This window comes from Aythya marila (genome assembly GCF_965140915.1).
Source record: "Aythya marila genome assembly, chromosome: 2".
In the NCBI taxonomy this organism is placed as follows: domain Eukaryota; kingdom Metazoa; phylum Chordata; class Aves; order Anseriformes; family Anatidae; genus Aythya; species Aythya marila.
In genome coordinates this window covers 69618203-69634492 of record NC_139043.1, presented here as the reverse complement: position 1 = coordinate 69634492, position 16290 = coordinate 69618203, and the positions used below count along the sequence as shown (strand labels likewise).

The 16290-nt window shown below is 40.0% G+C and overlaps 1 protein-coding gene across 1 annotated transcript; it reads left to right on the top strand.

Annotated features, from left to right (window-relative positions):
* Positions 1 to 70: 70 nt before the first annotated feature.
* On the top strand, positions 71 to 15393 carry RIOK1 (RIO kinase 1). Its single transcript, XM_082754132.1, has 17 exons — positions 71 to 213; positions 341 to 554; positions 2278 to 2368; positions 3479 to 3548; positions 3985 to 4027; positions 4706 to 4798; positions 5777 to 5889; positions 6023 to 6103; positions 6652 to 6738; positions 7286 to 7423; positions 7955 to 8058; positions 9737 to 9843; positions 11074 to 11139; positions 12888 to 13007; positions 13268 to 13321; positions 13954 to 14094; positions 15106 to 15393. The coding sequence occupies exons 1-17, from the start codon at positions 140 to 142 to the stop codon at positions 15214 to 15216; spliced, it is 1707 nt and encodes a 568-aa protein (XP_082610258.1). The 5' UTR covers positions 71 to 139; the 3' UTR covers positions 15217 to 15393.
* The last annotated feature ends 897 nt before the right edge of the window (positions 15394 to 16290 follow it).

The window sequence follows — 16290 nt, the reverse complement described above, 5'->3', positions numbered from 1 at the left end:
GCGCCCTCACGCGCTGCCTCGCGCCGCCATTTTGCCGCGCGAGCCCGCCCCCCTTCCCCCCCCCCCGCTCCGCGCTCGCTCTCGCCCGTTTCTGTCCCTCCGCCGCCGCCGTAGCGGGCGGGCGGCCGCCGAGCGCAAGATGGCGGGGGCACGCGCAGCCGGCCGCAGCCCGCCCGTGCCGGGGCAGTTTGACGACGCCGAGGGCTCCGACGGGTACGGGGGGGGGGGGGGAGAGGGAGGGCGTGCTAACCTCGCAAAATTTATTCTTGGGATGAACATATTAAATTTTTTATTTCTATGACGGTAAGGATGACTTATCCGAGCGCGTGTTTGTTTGAAGGGAGCTTGCGCAGGACGCAGAGGCAGCCGCGGAAGGTGGGGGCGCTGAGGATCGCCGGTCACGTCTGCACGAAGGAGGCGATGGCGGGGATAACGGTGATAACGGTGATGATGATGATGATGATGGAGAGGAGGGCGATGACGACTGGGACTGGGATGATGAGATGGGAAGGCTCACGAAGTGCCGCGGCAGCGCTGCTGGATGCAGCCCGCAGGTACGTTGGAGGCTATTCGGGAAGCACCAAAGGTAGCCAAGAGGAGGTGGGACTACTCTGGAGGCGTTGTTCTATGTTAACGTTATGGTGAGCATAAATCCAAATGGAAAACTTACCTTGAGAGGATCACCTTTCCTCGCGTCTGTTCCTGTGTGCAGCCAGGCCTCTGCTTGACCTCCTTGTCTCAAACCCTGCTGCTGGATGCTTCTTGTCTCTGCAGTTTTCCTCCTGTTCCTTAGCTTCCTCAACCTTCTCGTTGTCTGTCCCAGTCTTTAGCGATGTTGCTTTTTGTTTGTTTGTTTGTTTCTGGAATTTGTCTTTTGTGATTTTGAGCATCTTCCCCGTTCTTTCCATTGAATTTTAAGACAGCACCTGCTCAACATGCCCAGGATGAATTTTTTTTGTTTGTTTGTTTTGGACCATGTTTTGGTTCAACACCTAGGGGCAGCTAGGTACCATGCAGCCACTCTCTCACTCCCTGTCAGCAGGACAGACTTTGGGGGGAGGACAACAACCTTGAGGGTTTGAGACGAGAGCATTTAAAAAAAAGGAAAAAGCAAATGTTCTTTGGAAGGAAAATGAGAAAAAAAAATCTTTACTTCCTATCAGGAAGCAATGTTCAGACACTTCTTGAAAAGCAAGGCCTTGCTAAGCATGGTGGTTGCTTGGGAAGACAAACAGTTTTGTAACAGGAGTCCCTCTTCTCTCCCCCCAGCTTTTTCTGAGTATGAGGTCTTACAGTATGGGATATCCCTTTAGGGATATCCATATCCCTTTAGGGGATATCCATAGGTTTAGGTCACTGTCCTGGCAGTGTTCCCTCCCTGCTTCTTGATTACTCTAGCCTGCTGGTGTTTTGGGGGGAGTTGGAGAGGCAGCCTTGATGCTGTGCCTGTGCCGCTCAGCAATAGCCAAAACACTGATGTGGTATTGATATGTTTCTAGCTACAAGTGCAAGGCATAGTGCTGGATGGCCTGTTGTGGTGAAAGTTTAACTCCATCCCAGACAGACCCAGTACTGACTAATGGCACAGGAGGTGAGGGGAAGTGCTGGAAGTGGATTTAGAGTGTGTGCTGTTGCTTTAGAAACTTGTGCAGAATGAAAAGCACACAATGCGAGAACCAGCTTCTTTGTCCTCAGCTTGGACAGCAGAGGTTTAAATTTTTTTTTATTTTTTATTTTTTTTTATACATTGGTACCAGCAGAACAGAATAGTTGAGAGGAGGGTGGTACTGATCATGGTGTATTGTGTCTGACTTGGCACTTCTGAGATTTATTCTTGCCTTTTGTTAGCACTTTGTGCTGTCTAGTGTTGGTGGAACAGTGTTCAGGTATTATTTTCAGAGAAGGGTACCTGTAAGAAAAAATACCATCTTTGAAAGTTTTCTGTTTGCTACCTTCTCGTTTTTGTCCTTGTTTCTGTCTGTTACTCCCCTTTCTTTTAAAGATGAAAAGGTGTTAATACGAGAGACTTGCAGCTCAGTTTTCTGACCAAATATAACCCTGAAATTGGGTACTTCTTGGAATATAGCTGGTGTGTCACTTTTACTCTCATGTCTTGAGTTAAAGAAAATCTGGTGTTAATCCATTTCTTTGCCCTTTCTGTTTTTCTGTTTATAGTTGTAGACACAGGCATCTGAGCTGACTTTCCCTATGATACAGTGTGTATTTCAAAGGGCTGTTAAGAGAAGGCAACTTACGTTAACAAATCATTTGTTTCAGGCAAATAGGCAGAACCCTAGTTACTCTTCAGCAAAAATGTCAACCCCTACAGACAAGGCCTTGAGGAAATTCGAACATAAAATTAATTTGGGTGAGTATATTTGTTTTGTTTATAGAAAAATTTTCTTTTTTGAAAAAGCGGATGCAGTGCACTCTGTGATGTTCTCAGACTGGTTCTGCTTGCTTTAATCCAGAATTTACTGGAACAGCAGTTAACCATTTCCAGACAGATTAAAAAGGACTTGCCTTTGGTCTTCGTTAACTGGCTGTCACACTGTTGTCTGTGCCCTTTGAGAGCCAGAGGATTCTTTTTCCCTTTACTGCTCCAAGTCAGATAAAGTGTTTTTTCCACAGCTCATCTGTAGGAGCGAACTGTTTGGATCGTGGGAGAATATCAGCTCTGTTACAATGCCAGTGTTTGTTCTCAAAGCTGCTACCACAGCTAAATGTTTTTAGATGATTGCTGTTCCCTGTAGTATTAGTGTGGTACTTTATGTAGCAGTTATCTCACAGGGGTAGAGTTTGTGTGATAAGTAAAGAGGCTGCTGTCCTAGCCTGTGTAGCTTCTTGTTTGCCATGTGATGGAAATGGCTGCTCTGCTTAGCCTGCTAGGGTGAGTTGTAGTCGTGACTTATTTATTTATTTTTTTTCTGATGGGACAGTAAACAGTTGCATTTTGCTTCATAGCAAGGTGGTTCTAAAATGTAGGCTGAAAAGAGTAAAGAGTGGTCTTGGTATGTGTCCAGACAAAGTACCTCTTACATATTTAACAATTAATCAAGCACCACTTTGAATACGCTGGGGGGGGACAGAAACCTGGAGGTTATTGCTTGCTCTATTTAGAAAAATGGCATTAGATTGTGGTAAGAAAAGGGCAGATGAGTTTAATATAAGATACTATCAAAAAGGCATTAATTCAGGTTGGCATTGCATCTCAAAGTTTGTGGGACTGTCTTAGTTGTTGTTATTTTATAATCCTACTTTGAAATGTAGACAGAATGGAGAGCTAGGTTAACTGTGATGTGCAACTAAACTCTTAGGTAAGCTTCCATGCTTTATGTACCCAATCAGAGATCCATTGGTGTTTGAACGTTGTGTTGTAGCATATTTGCTGGCAAGCACAATTGCAGAGATGGTACTGAACATAGGACGTGATTTTTTTTTTTTTCCCCGTCTCGATGTTGTCTTACATGTTTTTCAGATAAGCTGAATTTTGATGACTCCGTTATAAACAGAGTCACAGAGAAGTCTAGACAGAAGGAAGCAGATATGTGAGTATCATGCCTGGCTCTGTTTTCATTGACATGAGAACTCTTCTGAGTTCAAATTATTATTCTTAGTTTGATCCTGAACTTTTAATAAATTTATTAAAGGAAAAAAAGATCTGTAAATAGATGGCATGCGGTTTGCATTTTGGCCTTAAACCTTTTGATTTCTTGATCAGTTTCCTAAATAAATCCAATATTTTGATGCTTCTGTCTCTGCAGTGGAGGCAAGAAGATAACTATAATAGTGAAGGGCACTGATGCTTGTGGGCTTGGTTTTGTTTTGTTTTTCCTGCCTGCAGGAGAAGCCTTCTGCCTTTGTATGTATAAACTTATGTTTTGAGGCTGTCATCTTCTCTTTGAAACAGAACGGCATGTTTTACTCTGTCAAAGCATTGAGTCCATGTGTGTGATTGTATCGCTTTATTTTCACTTTTGCTAGGTACCGAGTCAAAGATAAGTCAGACAGAGCAACAGTGGAACAAGTAAGTACTTAAATGCATCAAATTTCTCTTTTGACCAAAATAAGTGATCTGGAATCTTGAAACCAGTGATAAAGCAGCTACTATAGCAACAGGAGTTTTGCCTTGGAATTCTGTTTGTCTTGTTACTCTAAAGAAAACTTTCACTTCTTTTATGAAGTTTGTACTTGTAAACGTTTTGGAGCTCAATTTTGTGCATAGTGTTGTAATTTGATGGTATATACAATACAGAATTTCATTTTAAGCTTTTATTAAATTCCAAGAAACAAACAAAAAAGCTTTGCTTTTATTTTTTTCTTAAGCAAGGCTGAAATATTATTGGCCCTTGGCCACGTAGCTGCTCTGTTTCATTTATGAAAACTCTAAATTAAGAGAAACCATATTTTAACATATATCACAACTCTGGATAGGAAATGATTCTCTTATGTCTGTTTTAGATCCATCTCAACGATGTGTACTTGTTTGTTTTTTTTTTTTTTTTTAATTATTTTTAAAGGATGTGAAGCATCATTCTAGAATTACGGCAAATTCTGTGCAGCCATTGTTTGAATTATTGTTTGATCCTCAAGAATAATCTGATGCTGTTAGTCCTGTCATATAGTACTAAGAACAGACTGTAGTAGTAAGTTTTATTCTCTTTATAGAGAGCAATTGTGCTGACTGTTCTGTATTGAACTTGAGGTGTTGGATCCAAGGACTCGGATGATTCTGTTCAAGATGCTAACAAGAGGTGTCATATCAGAAATCAATGGCTGCATCAGCACAGGGAAAGAAGTAAGTTCTGTTACAAAAGGCAACATGACAGTCTTATTCTCAGCAAGCTAGGTGGAAGCTTATGGTACTCAAGATATATTGAAACGTTTGGCTTTAGTACTAGTCTATGTATGTGTTACTTGAGTAGTAGGAAGTTATTTTAAGATAAAATGCAAGTTACTGTGAAGGAGATCAGTTTCCCCAAGTACGAAGGATTTCTCAGAGTACTTAATTTTAAATTTGTCATTAATTTAATTAATTCTATTCTTAATAATTTCTATGTGAAACTTCTGCAGAGCGTATATGTATATACAGTATAAAACGGTGCCTGAAAAACATGCAAATCCAGGTAATTCTTTCTTCACGCAAGGCTATTGCATGTGGATCAGATCAGTTCAGCATCTCTCCAGGGATGTGAATATCTAATGGCATAACAAAATTCTGTTTAAGATATTACTGAGCTTTGATTGCTTTTGCAAAACTAGAATGTTTGTGCACTGCTATTATCAAGTTATATTGCAGATAATTAAAACCAGACAACAGTTTTCCCAGTAAATTAATAAATCATTTTTAGAATGCCTTGTCCCTAGGCTGATCTGGTTTTCTTCCAGGTCCTTGGATTGTGATTAAAGGCATGCTTCTGCCTGGTGTAGTGGTGCCAGCATTACATATTTAGGCCATGCTTTAGGGCCTAAATAATTTACAGGCTCAAGTTAAGCCTTCACACAAGGCCTTGCTTCAGTGTCAAAATATGAATGGTGTGGAATTCTTTGTTGTTGGTTCTGTCTTGTGTTCGTCTTCACACACGTACTCAGTCTTAGGTACTTACTGCAAGCTGTCTCTGGTAGAAAAAGATGGCCATTATGTGCAATTTCACTAATTCATCTGAGTGCCACAAAGGGGCTGAGGTGGGGATGTTTTCCAGGCTGTCAGAAAGAGGAGAGAAGGTTGGGTCAATTCAGAGTTCTTTTTCTTCTTCTTCCCTTATTAATCCAATAGGCCAACGTATATCATGCCAGTACTTCGAATGGAGAGAATAGAGCAATAAAGATTTACAAAACATCCATTCTGATGTTCAAGGATCGGGATAAGTATGTGAGTGGGGAATTCAGGTGAGTTGGAGTTCTGTTTGGTTTTACTGGAGGAGAGGGGTTGTCTGAAAGGTGGTGAAATGACCAGTGTTGATATGATATTGATTGGCTGAAGAATTCCCCTTGTATATGTATTTTTTTTTTTTTTTTTAAGATTTCGTCATGGATATTGCAAAGGCAACCCAAGAAAAATGGTGAAGACATGGGCTGAAAAAGAAATGAGGAATTTAATAAGGTGATTCTTCCAGTTTTTATTTCAGCATGCAAAGGTAACTGAAAAGTTACAGGATATACTCTTCTACTGCTAGACTGTGGCTGTTACTGCCCTTAATGATCTCTGGAATATTCAGAAGTGTCTTATGCTTCCATGTCAGAGGGAAGAGGGAGAAAAACGGTCAAGATACTCCTTTGTCTGGCTGTTCGTACTCCAAGCTCTTCAGTGTCCGAACTCTCTGATTTGATTGAAAAGTGAGGAAAGGCTAGAAAATAGCTGCTGCTGAGTACACTGTGCTATATAAATTAATCTAGCGTTAACCTAAAATTATGTAAAGATTCTTCGTCTGATACAGGAACATTTTGAGAAGGGTCAGAACAGAATGGCTGTTTTTTTTTTTGCATTTGTTTCATAGTTGTTCTTCACAAGCATGAGTTGCCTGAGTGGAGGAGCTCTTACTGTGTGTGATGTTTAAAGCAACGGAGCTCCTGTGGGCACTTTTGCAATGCAGACAGGAGAGTTATTCTTTATTTATTTTTTTTTTTTGTGGTTTTCTTCCCATGTTACAGGTTGAATACAGCCCGGATACCTTGCCCAGAGCCAATTATGCTAAGAAGTCATGTGCTTGTCATGGGCTTTATTGGTAAAGGTGATAGGTATGTATCCACAGAAAATCAAAATGATTCTCTTTATTAGTAGCTTTCCACAAAGGTTTATTAAAAACAAACAAACCCTCTGTATTTACCTACTATTTACCTATTAATTGAGGCCTCTGAAATTAACTTGTTATTCCTGCCTGTGTATGTGACCTGTAGAATACCCAGATGTTTGCCAGCTACTGCTGCAGACAGTCTGCATGATTCTGAAGCATCAGCTGTGTGCAAAATGAATCCAGAAAATGACTTAACAAGAGAGTATGGCTAGAAAGGCTTCCTAATAGTATTTGTAGTTCATTATTTTGTAGTACAAATGTTAATGTAACCTGTCCCAACTTCTTAGCTCATTTTGGAAACAGCTACAGTAACTTTGGCAACATAACACAAGCTTTCCGGCCTTACATGCTGGCTCCATGCACTTAGCTGCTCATGCCGACTTTCTAGATGCACTGAGTTGAAGGACTGGGTATAGCAGTTAAAGCATTTACAGCAGTTATGAACAAGGAAAAAAGTATTCACTTTCTATTATTTGTGTTGTAACTTTAAGGCCTGCTCCTCTGCTGAAGAATGCTCAGTTATCTGACTCGAAAGTCCGGGAGCTGTACCTGCAAATCATCCAGTACATGAGAAGAATGTACCAAGATGCCAGACTTGTTCATGCAGATCTCAGTGAATTTAATATGCTGTATGTTTTTAAACTTTGTTCTGGATTGTGACATTTGAAATGTATGTGCTGACAACTGCTGTGTATCAGTTTGAGTGTACTAATCTACCTTTAAGGGTGGGTGGGTCCTTTTTGTGACCGTTTCTCAATTTATCTAATTAATTATGTAGCTTTTAACCTAGATCTGAGATGTATGTTTAAAAAAACAAATACCAGAACAACAAATTATCAACTAGTGGAAGCATTAGTGAGGGACATACAGATACGTACTATTTTTTTTTTTTCTCCTCTCCTCACCCATAAGACTCTTTTGTGTGTTCTTGAGGAGACTATTCCTTTAGGGTTTAATAGTACAGGTTGGATAAAGGAGGGAAAGAATTTACCAAAAGAAAACCAAAAAACAAAAAACCTCCGGCTTTAATATGTGAGGTGTATTCTAGAGAAATTCATTAAGTTTGTTTATGGGTTCTTAAGTTTGAAGCATGCTTTGTCCCCTGCCCCTCTCCTGTGTAACATTGGTGGACTCATGCAGCCTGGTGTGTTTGTCCCCAGGTACCACAGCGGGGACGTGCACATCATTGACGTGTCTCAGGCAGTGGAGCATGACCATCCACATGCACTGGAGTTTCTGCGAAAGGACTGTGCCAATGTTAATGGTGAGTAGGCTGCACTCTTGTTCGTATAGATGTCTTTTTCAGGAAGGTGAATTGTCTTTGAGTTATAACCCTGGTTGTAGAGGCTGTCAAACCAGTTAAATGCTCCCTTTCCTAGGTTCTCCTAAGTTCCTCGGGGAACTGTGTTCTGTGCTGAGTTCAGAAGACAGTGTAACCTATTTTGCTAGAAATTGTCTGGATGAAATGAGTCACCTGGCTGAATCTCAGATTTACAATAGAAGGTAGAGGTCAGAGTCCCAATTTGCAGCAGCACCTCCCCCAGCCTTAGCTTTCCTCACTTGAAGAACTGTGCAGACAGACCGATCTGTCCTGTGAGTGTAATCCACATCTGGAATTCTTCAATTTGCAAGAAGTTAGTGTGTGTCACAGAGCTCCTCGTATTTATTTATCTAGGTCCACTTAGAAGATCAAGCCATAGAGTAATTTATTAGAGATTGTAGACTTGTCATAGTATTTTGATAAAACAGCATACCTTTATGGTATTTTTCTCTTAAAAATTTGGTCGTTATGAGTGAGCGCATATGTTATGTAACAGACAAATGTTTTCTGGTAGGCTGCGTTTCTCCCTGAGAACAAAAAATGTCTTGGTGCAGGCTGCTTTCCAACCCCTCCCTTTTCTTTTCCAAATGATTTTTCAAATTTTACAGAGACTTTTGAAAGTTTGTGGAAAAGAATATATACATTTTGAAGTTGTGTTTGATACCCAGTATGTTTGTTATTCCTTATTTCTTTCCTGTTCATGGATTTCTGATTGATCCCTTCTGGCTCAGATATTTGCAACCTCGTTCTTTTTTTTTTTTTTTTTTTTTTTGCATGTGTTATGGCTTGCCCTATCTAAATGCCAGTGCCTCGGTGACTTGCAGTGTTTTCTGATTTTTTTTCTGCTTTGTTTTCTGCTACTGCTGTGTAGTCCTCCTACAATGACTAAGAAATGCCTTACTTTATGCTCTGCCTTAGCTGTGAGCATTGCAAAGATTTGTGGCTCCATGGGCACAGAGTGCTGCTTCCAAATTATTTTTTTTGTTCTTTCTATGATTGATTTCTTATGGGTGAGATATCTTATGAGAACATTAGCAGGGAAACACTTACTAAGTAGTCCTTTGTGTGTTTCACTGCTGTTTTCCAATACAGAAGCGCAACCTCCAAAATTAGTTATACTTGACTCAAGAAACCAATTCTGAATATAGTAAGTGAGGAAAATTCTGATGTTAGTGTGTCCCATGTTTCTTTCCATTTCAGTGGATCGTAACTAGACTGCACTGTTTCAGTAGATACTTCAGTTTGGCAAAAGTTTGAGATCTGCACTCCTTATTTTTTTGAAAAGATTTTTCATCTCAACCATTGCAAATATTACACCTGTCTTAAATTGTTTACTTCATCCTTCTTAGCCCCTGCTCCATTCAGTATGGCTCCTGCTGAAGGTGATTTGACTTATATTTATTCAGTTCTATTCTTTTTTCAGTATTTGTTGCACTGGGAAGGCGAACGATTTTATTTCAGGTCGCCAAGGGTCATCTGATATCTAAAGCCAGTACAATATATGCTGCTATCTTAAGTCGTCAGAGCTGCTATGTTGCTGCAATTGTCACTTAACATCACAGCTGCATATGTTACACATCATTATTTAAGGTCTCTTGTCTCTGCCCTTGATTTCTGATAGGCTTTTTCCAGAAGCACAATGTTGCAGTGATGACTGTGAGGGAGCTGTTTGAGTTTATTACCGATCCTTCTATCACAAGTGAGAACCTTGATGACTATCTGGCAAAGGTAAGATCGCATGGCCTTGTTGCTTATGTAGGTAGATTTGAACAATAAACTCAGATCTAGTTCAAACTCCGTCTTGTTTGCTCTACGTGCTACTGTTGAAGTGGACTGGTATGTTACATTGCATTATGCCAGTGCTTCAAAAATGCATAGGGGTCTTTTTCATTTATACTGTTACAGGATGAACACATCTTTATTTTATGTTTTCTGAAAAAGCCTAAGCATGAAAACTCAAACATCTGTCTGAGGTGCTATTTGCATTAAAATCTGGGTGCTTTAAATCTTTTGTTTCCTTTATGAAAAGGAAAGAAAAAGTTACTTAGTTCTGCAGAAATATACCCATGCTGATACAGAGAATGGAGTTGGGAGTTAACTTAAGACTTAACCCTGCAGACTTCAATTAGGGTGGGCTGAGGGAGGAAGGGAGTGACTCAGAGCAATATTACTCCAAAGTATGCAGTCTGACTAGCCAAATATTATGGCTGGTAGGACATCCTTATTCTAAGAGGAGGTAAAATGCTTGGTGTCACTGGCAGCACCCATGCATTTTGTCTGTAGCTGTCAGTCCTCTGCTCCCAGTCAAATCTCTTATTGAAAGAGAAGGAAGGATTTTTTTAAAAAAAAAAAAAAAAAAAAGAGGGGCTGGTAAATGGAGAAGGGCCCACATATGTCATGAGTGGATATGAGGTATTGTTCCTGGCCATGTTCCTAGTCAAGACCATGAGGCTGAGTGTTGTCCGGATAGCACTATGGCATGAGGATTTCCAGATGCTGTGTACTTTCAGTCATACTGGAAGTTGAGAGAAGTAGAGCTGTGCTTTATGGCTTTCACTTCTTTCACTTCTTTCACTTTGTGCTCCTCTGGCTTACGCTTTGTGTGACAGTGAAAACAGCCGATTCCAAGACTGGGTTTTGCTCACTGTATTGCCCTGTTATGTATTACAGTAAATGTATCACTGTTATGTATTACAGTAAAGCTAGACCTGTTATAATTTGGTCTAGAAATAACAGTGAGCGTGGCTTCTTCCTGTTCTCAAAGCAGATCTGTGCTTGTGCTTTGCGGAAACGCTGGTTACCGTTAGGGGTCGCTCAAGGCATTGCCATAAGGAGGGCTGGAGCATTTTGTCAGTGAGAGTGGGGAGTACAGGGAGAAATACAGATGGGAATGGTTAGTTGGATTAAATGATGCGATTCTAAAGAGTGATAACTTTGTATTGTTTTATATTTCTTCAGGCAATGGAAATAACATCAAAAAGAACAGAGGAGGAAAGATCCAGTCAAGATAAAGTGGATGAGGAAGTAAGTGAGGATTTTTGTTCCTGCTATGAAATTAAAATTAACCTTTCCTCTTCTGAACAATTAAAACTGTTCTGTTTGGAAAAATGCACAGTTGATAAATAAAACATAGTGATATTGCTATGTCCTGAACTAGCAGTAAGTGAAGTATTGAAGGATGCCGTGGGTAAAAACAGGTGACATTGACCAGGTGTTAAACAGCTAATAACTCAATTACCTAAACCAGTATGCTTGCTTGCAGCTAGGTCCCTTGATGTATCTTCAGTTCAACTTCAGTTAACAACAACGATAAGAGTGGAGTTCTAATTGTGCCAGTGATTTTTTTCGAGTGGTGATCTAGAAACAGGAGGATACACATGATATTCAGATGGATGCATTCATGAAATTGCCCACATGCCTTTGTTCCCAGTCTCATTCATTCAATCTTCCAAATACTGTTTCTCTCCCTTGCTTTTACATGTAAGAAGAACTACCTCAAGTCTGTTCTGTTGCATAATGAAAATGGCTAATGATCTGGGAAGGCTTGATGCAAAGATAAACAGTCTTTATTTGATTTTTCAATCTCATCTCTCTGTTACAGAAGAGTTAAATTAATAATGAAAAAACATGAACAGCAACAAAAAACTGGTGTAGAATTTGTATCAATGAGAACCTATTTGTACTAGGTCACCCGGTGTTTATCCTTGGAAGAAGTTTTATTTGGATAAAAATAAATTCATCAAAGACTTTTCTTTTTCTCTTGGAGCTGTAGGTTTTAGTGATTGCTGCTGGCTCAAGATTGACCAATGAAAGATTTTGTTTCCAAAGATATCTTGAGCATACAAATCCTTTTGAACTGTAGAGTCAAATGCTATTTTTCTTGTTGCAAGTCAATCTTTTGCAAGGAATAATTTGTTTGCAAAGGAATAATCCTTTGCAAACAAATTAGTCCTTTCATCAAGGTACTGTCCAGTTAGAGAATGTGAAGTGGTTAAGTAGCATCAAAGTTATGTTTACCTCTCTCACTTCTCACATTACCTCAGGCTAGTTTCTGTAACTTCCCTTGTGAAAAAATACAGCTGATTAAGAGCAAGTTCTGTGGAGACAGTCTCTGCTGTCCATGCAGCACTTAGTCTAGTACTTAGGATCATAAAGGGTACTGAATTTGTTTCTGGGATTGAGCTGATACTGTGGAAAAGAGAAGTAAAATACTCGTGTCTGATCTGGTAGAGACTTAATTTTGCTGGAGGACTGTTTCAAAAAGATTGCCTGATAAATTTTAAGTATGTTGTTTATACTGCAGTTAGGTTCCTGCACCAGTACAGTACTGTGAAACCCTTTTTGAGTTGGAGTGTAGGTTGAAGAGGAATTTTTATATAAAGAGATTAAGTTGTAACAGCTTGTTTTAATGGAGCTGTCCCCTGAAGACATTGTAAACATAACAATGAAAACTTCAGAATAAAAAAATTCAAATCAGTAAAGAGGAAGTTGGAGAGACCGGTGAAGTCCCTAAATTGGTTGCTAGTAGTGATACTAATGTAGGAGCCTTATTAGTGATGAGCTATCAACAACCTTTGGGTCGTGTATTTAGAACCTGCTCTGGGAAAAAAAAGATACTCTGCAGTACAAATGGTAGTGTGAATGCTATGTTCGTTTTTAGTTTCTCTGAGCCATGAAATCCCTCATGGTCGTTCTCTTAAGGATGTGTAATTAGGATGGAAGAATATCATGAAATTATATGCAAATGAATGTGTTTCCTTTCTCTTTGGTAGGTGTTTAAGAAGGCTTATATACCTCGCACATTGACTGATGTTAAAAACTATGAGAGAGATGTGGATATAATGATGAAACTGAAAGAAGAGGATATGGCATTGAGTGTTCAGCAAGATAATGTGAGTAGATAATCCAGAGGTGCTACAGGGAAAAAAAGGGAGGAAATAGGAATTTTTCTTAGTTAAAACTGGTAGCAACAAACAAAAATGGAAGCTTTGGTATCAAGGCATGGACTGCTGAATCTAGTGTTGTATTTAAAATTCTTTGGTTAGTACTAATGCTAAAATCACTGTCTTTTATGAGGTACTCGTCTTTTCCATGTGCAAAGATTTAAGATTTGCAGTTTGATAACATTTTCTTTCTGTGTCTCTGGGTGTAGATTCTCTACCAGACTGTGACAGGGCTGAAGAAGGATTTGTCTGGTGTTCAGAAGGTGAGGTGGCCTTTTTTGGAATCCTTCATTTTATCTGTTTTCATAAAAGTGCACATAGGGAGTACAGAGAACACCTTGTTTTGAAGCTTGTGACAATGGAAGAAGCTTCTTGTCTGCAGAGTGTTTGTTTCTGCCCATTACTTGGCAGTGGTGTAGACTTTTAAAAATGGAATTGCAAATACGGGAAGGGATCAGGCTGTGGCACAGTCTCCAGTGTTGTTTAAGAATAAGTGTGTTTTGCAGCATAGATGCTTGTGTTTGCTCTAAAGCCTACATACAGTGCCCCTAAGGTAGATTTTGGTATGATCCAAGTATAATTAAAAATTGGCTTTCATCTATGTTAGGAAATTGCTGTTTAACTTAGGGAAATCAGTTTGGGAGTGCCAATGCATCTGTGCTGTGAGCCCTAACCTAAAAGATCCTATGCTGTATACTAGATTTCCTGTTCTTAATTTAGATCAACCTCTTTTTCGCTCTTCTTGTTGAGACTCAATGGTGGCTGTAGTAGAGGAGATGACACAAGCTTGCCTGAGGGCTTCTTTGTAGGAGATTTTTTTTTAAATCTGTCTATTTTGTTGCTAGGCTACTGAGTTTGGGTTTGCGATGAATTCCCTCTTCATGTTATCTTACAGATTCCTGCACTTCTTGAGAAGGCAGATGAGTCAGAAACAGGCTCTGATTATGAAGACAGTAGTTCAGAGGACTCGGATTCAGGTTGTAAAGAATCTCGGCATCCCAAAGATCTTCCTGCTGAAGTTACCATGGATAAAAAGGTCAGCTGGCCAGGAGCTGTGCATTTTCCTACATCTGTCCAAATGACAGGAAAAAAATCCAAACGTAGTTCTGAGTGGTTCTTCCTACTTCTTGTCTGAAACAAACTGTTTTGGAAAGAGAATGAGTGCGTAGAAAGTGAATTTCATAATAAATGTTCTATTAATGGTGTTTTTGTGTAGAGGAACTTCATGACATACTGCTCTCTAGCCTAGACAAAGCTAGAAGAGTAATCTCTGCAGGGAGCTCTAAGGCCATGCAAAGCACTCATTTTTTCCCTCTTAGGAAAGATAATTTAGTAGGTTCCAAGTCCATCAAATGAAACTGCGTTGTTCTACTACAAGCTTTTTGTACCTATCTGGAAACGTAGAGCTACTGCATTTCAGATATGAAACAGGGATGTCTTGGTCACTTCTCATCCTTACGGACAGGTTTTCATTTGGACTTCTTATTGTGTGAGTAAGGTGAACTTTTTGGTATCCCGCAAGTGTATTGGTAGGTTGGATGATTGATCAGTGGTGATTGCTTTCCTTCTCCCTGCCTTCTGTTATGCTGATTTTTTTTTTAATTATTTTATTCTAGTTGAGCATAGTCTCTGCACTGTCTGGCAGAAATTATAATGTGTTGCAGTGGCCTAGCCCCCGTTACCAACAGTTACTGGATCAGTATTTTTGTGTGGTGTTTAAAAACATACTCCAGTAGCCCTGTGGGTAACAGAAAATTTAGATCAGACTTATTATTGTATAGTTGCATACTTCTTGTTGTCTTTCTTCAAAGCTTGCATGAAACTCAGGTTTTAACTAGTTTGAATTTTGTATTGTCATGAGCCTGGGGGTGGAGCTGCAGACTGATACACTTTCTTTTTCCTTTCTTCTCCTCACTCCCACAGATTTTTTTCTTCTTGATAACAGCATATTTGATGTGATGTGTTAATTAATTTAAAGATTGACAGGCCTGCTCAAAATCTGTCATTCCTGCTGGCTTTAAATGAATGGTGTTTTGATTCTTTGTAGGAAAGGAAAAAGATGGTCAAAGAAGCCCAAAGAGAGAAGAGAAAAAACAAAATTCCAAAGCATGTGAAGAAGCGGAAAGAAAAGACTGCAAAAATGAAGAAAGGCAAATAAAATCAGCTTTGGCTCGAGGAATGGGCTGGCTTGTTGTTGGTTAATTAGTCACCATCTTTTATAATTAAATCTTATATTTATATACATACAGTATTAACTGTGAGGGTGGTTTCATTAACAAGGTGGTGTAATTATTTGAACAGAATATATGCCATGTTTTCTTAATAGGAAAGAATGAGTTTAACATACTTGTACTTGTTAAAAATCCTTCACATGTGGAGATTCAGCCTGATGTTAGACTCGCACGGATTTGTCGCTGGGGTCTTATTTCTGCCCTACACTATGGGAGATGTACAACTTAAGTGGTCCTCTGCAGGCTGTCACCTCACCTGCCGGTAACCCTGCAGACATTGTGCCCTTGCTGCCTCCCTGCGCTTGCATCACCTTTGATATTATCTTACTGAAAACGGAGTTTCATGATTGGGAAGGCAGCTGTCCTCACTGCCCAGTGCCCTGGTGAAGCAATCAGGCAGGCATACCTAAGCAGACCAAAGCCATGATTTTTTGCTGGAGTTCTTTTGCAACATGAGGCTCTGTTCTTAAGGGTAGTGTGAGACAGCGTTTTGTAAGCTGATCGAATGAGTATTTGCAAGATTAATTGTGTGTTCAAACCCAAACCTCTCTGTGCGGAAGGCTGTGCTAGGAGCTGTTTGTGGTGTGGCTCGGCATTAGCGGTCCATGTGCTAAGGTGCCCCAGCTCCTCAGGGAGGAGTTGGCAGAGCTCTGCTCATAACTGACCCACTTGTGTTGGAGCAGAGGTGCCATACAGAGACAGCCCACCTTTTCTCTTGGCAGCTGCTTAGGCCTCTGAGGTTGACAGATGTTTTGGGAGAGGTGTCATCCTCATGCGTCAACCATCTTTTCCTGCTGCCTATAGTTTCAGAACTCCCTGTACCAGAACAGAGAAGGGTTCTGATTTCAGTAAATGTCTTGATTTTTTTTTATTATTATTTTTTTTTTTTTGCAGTGTTGGGGTGGAGTTGATGCCCTGGGGATTACACTTCTGGGACACACATTCATGACAGAGGAAAGCTTTTATCCATCAGTGCATATCCAACAATGATGGGTTGGCCA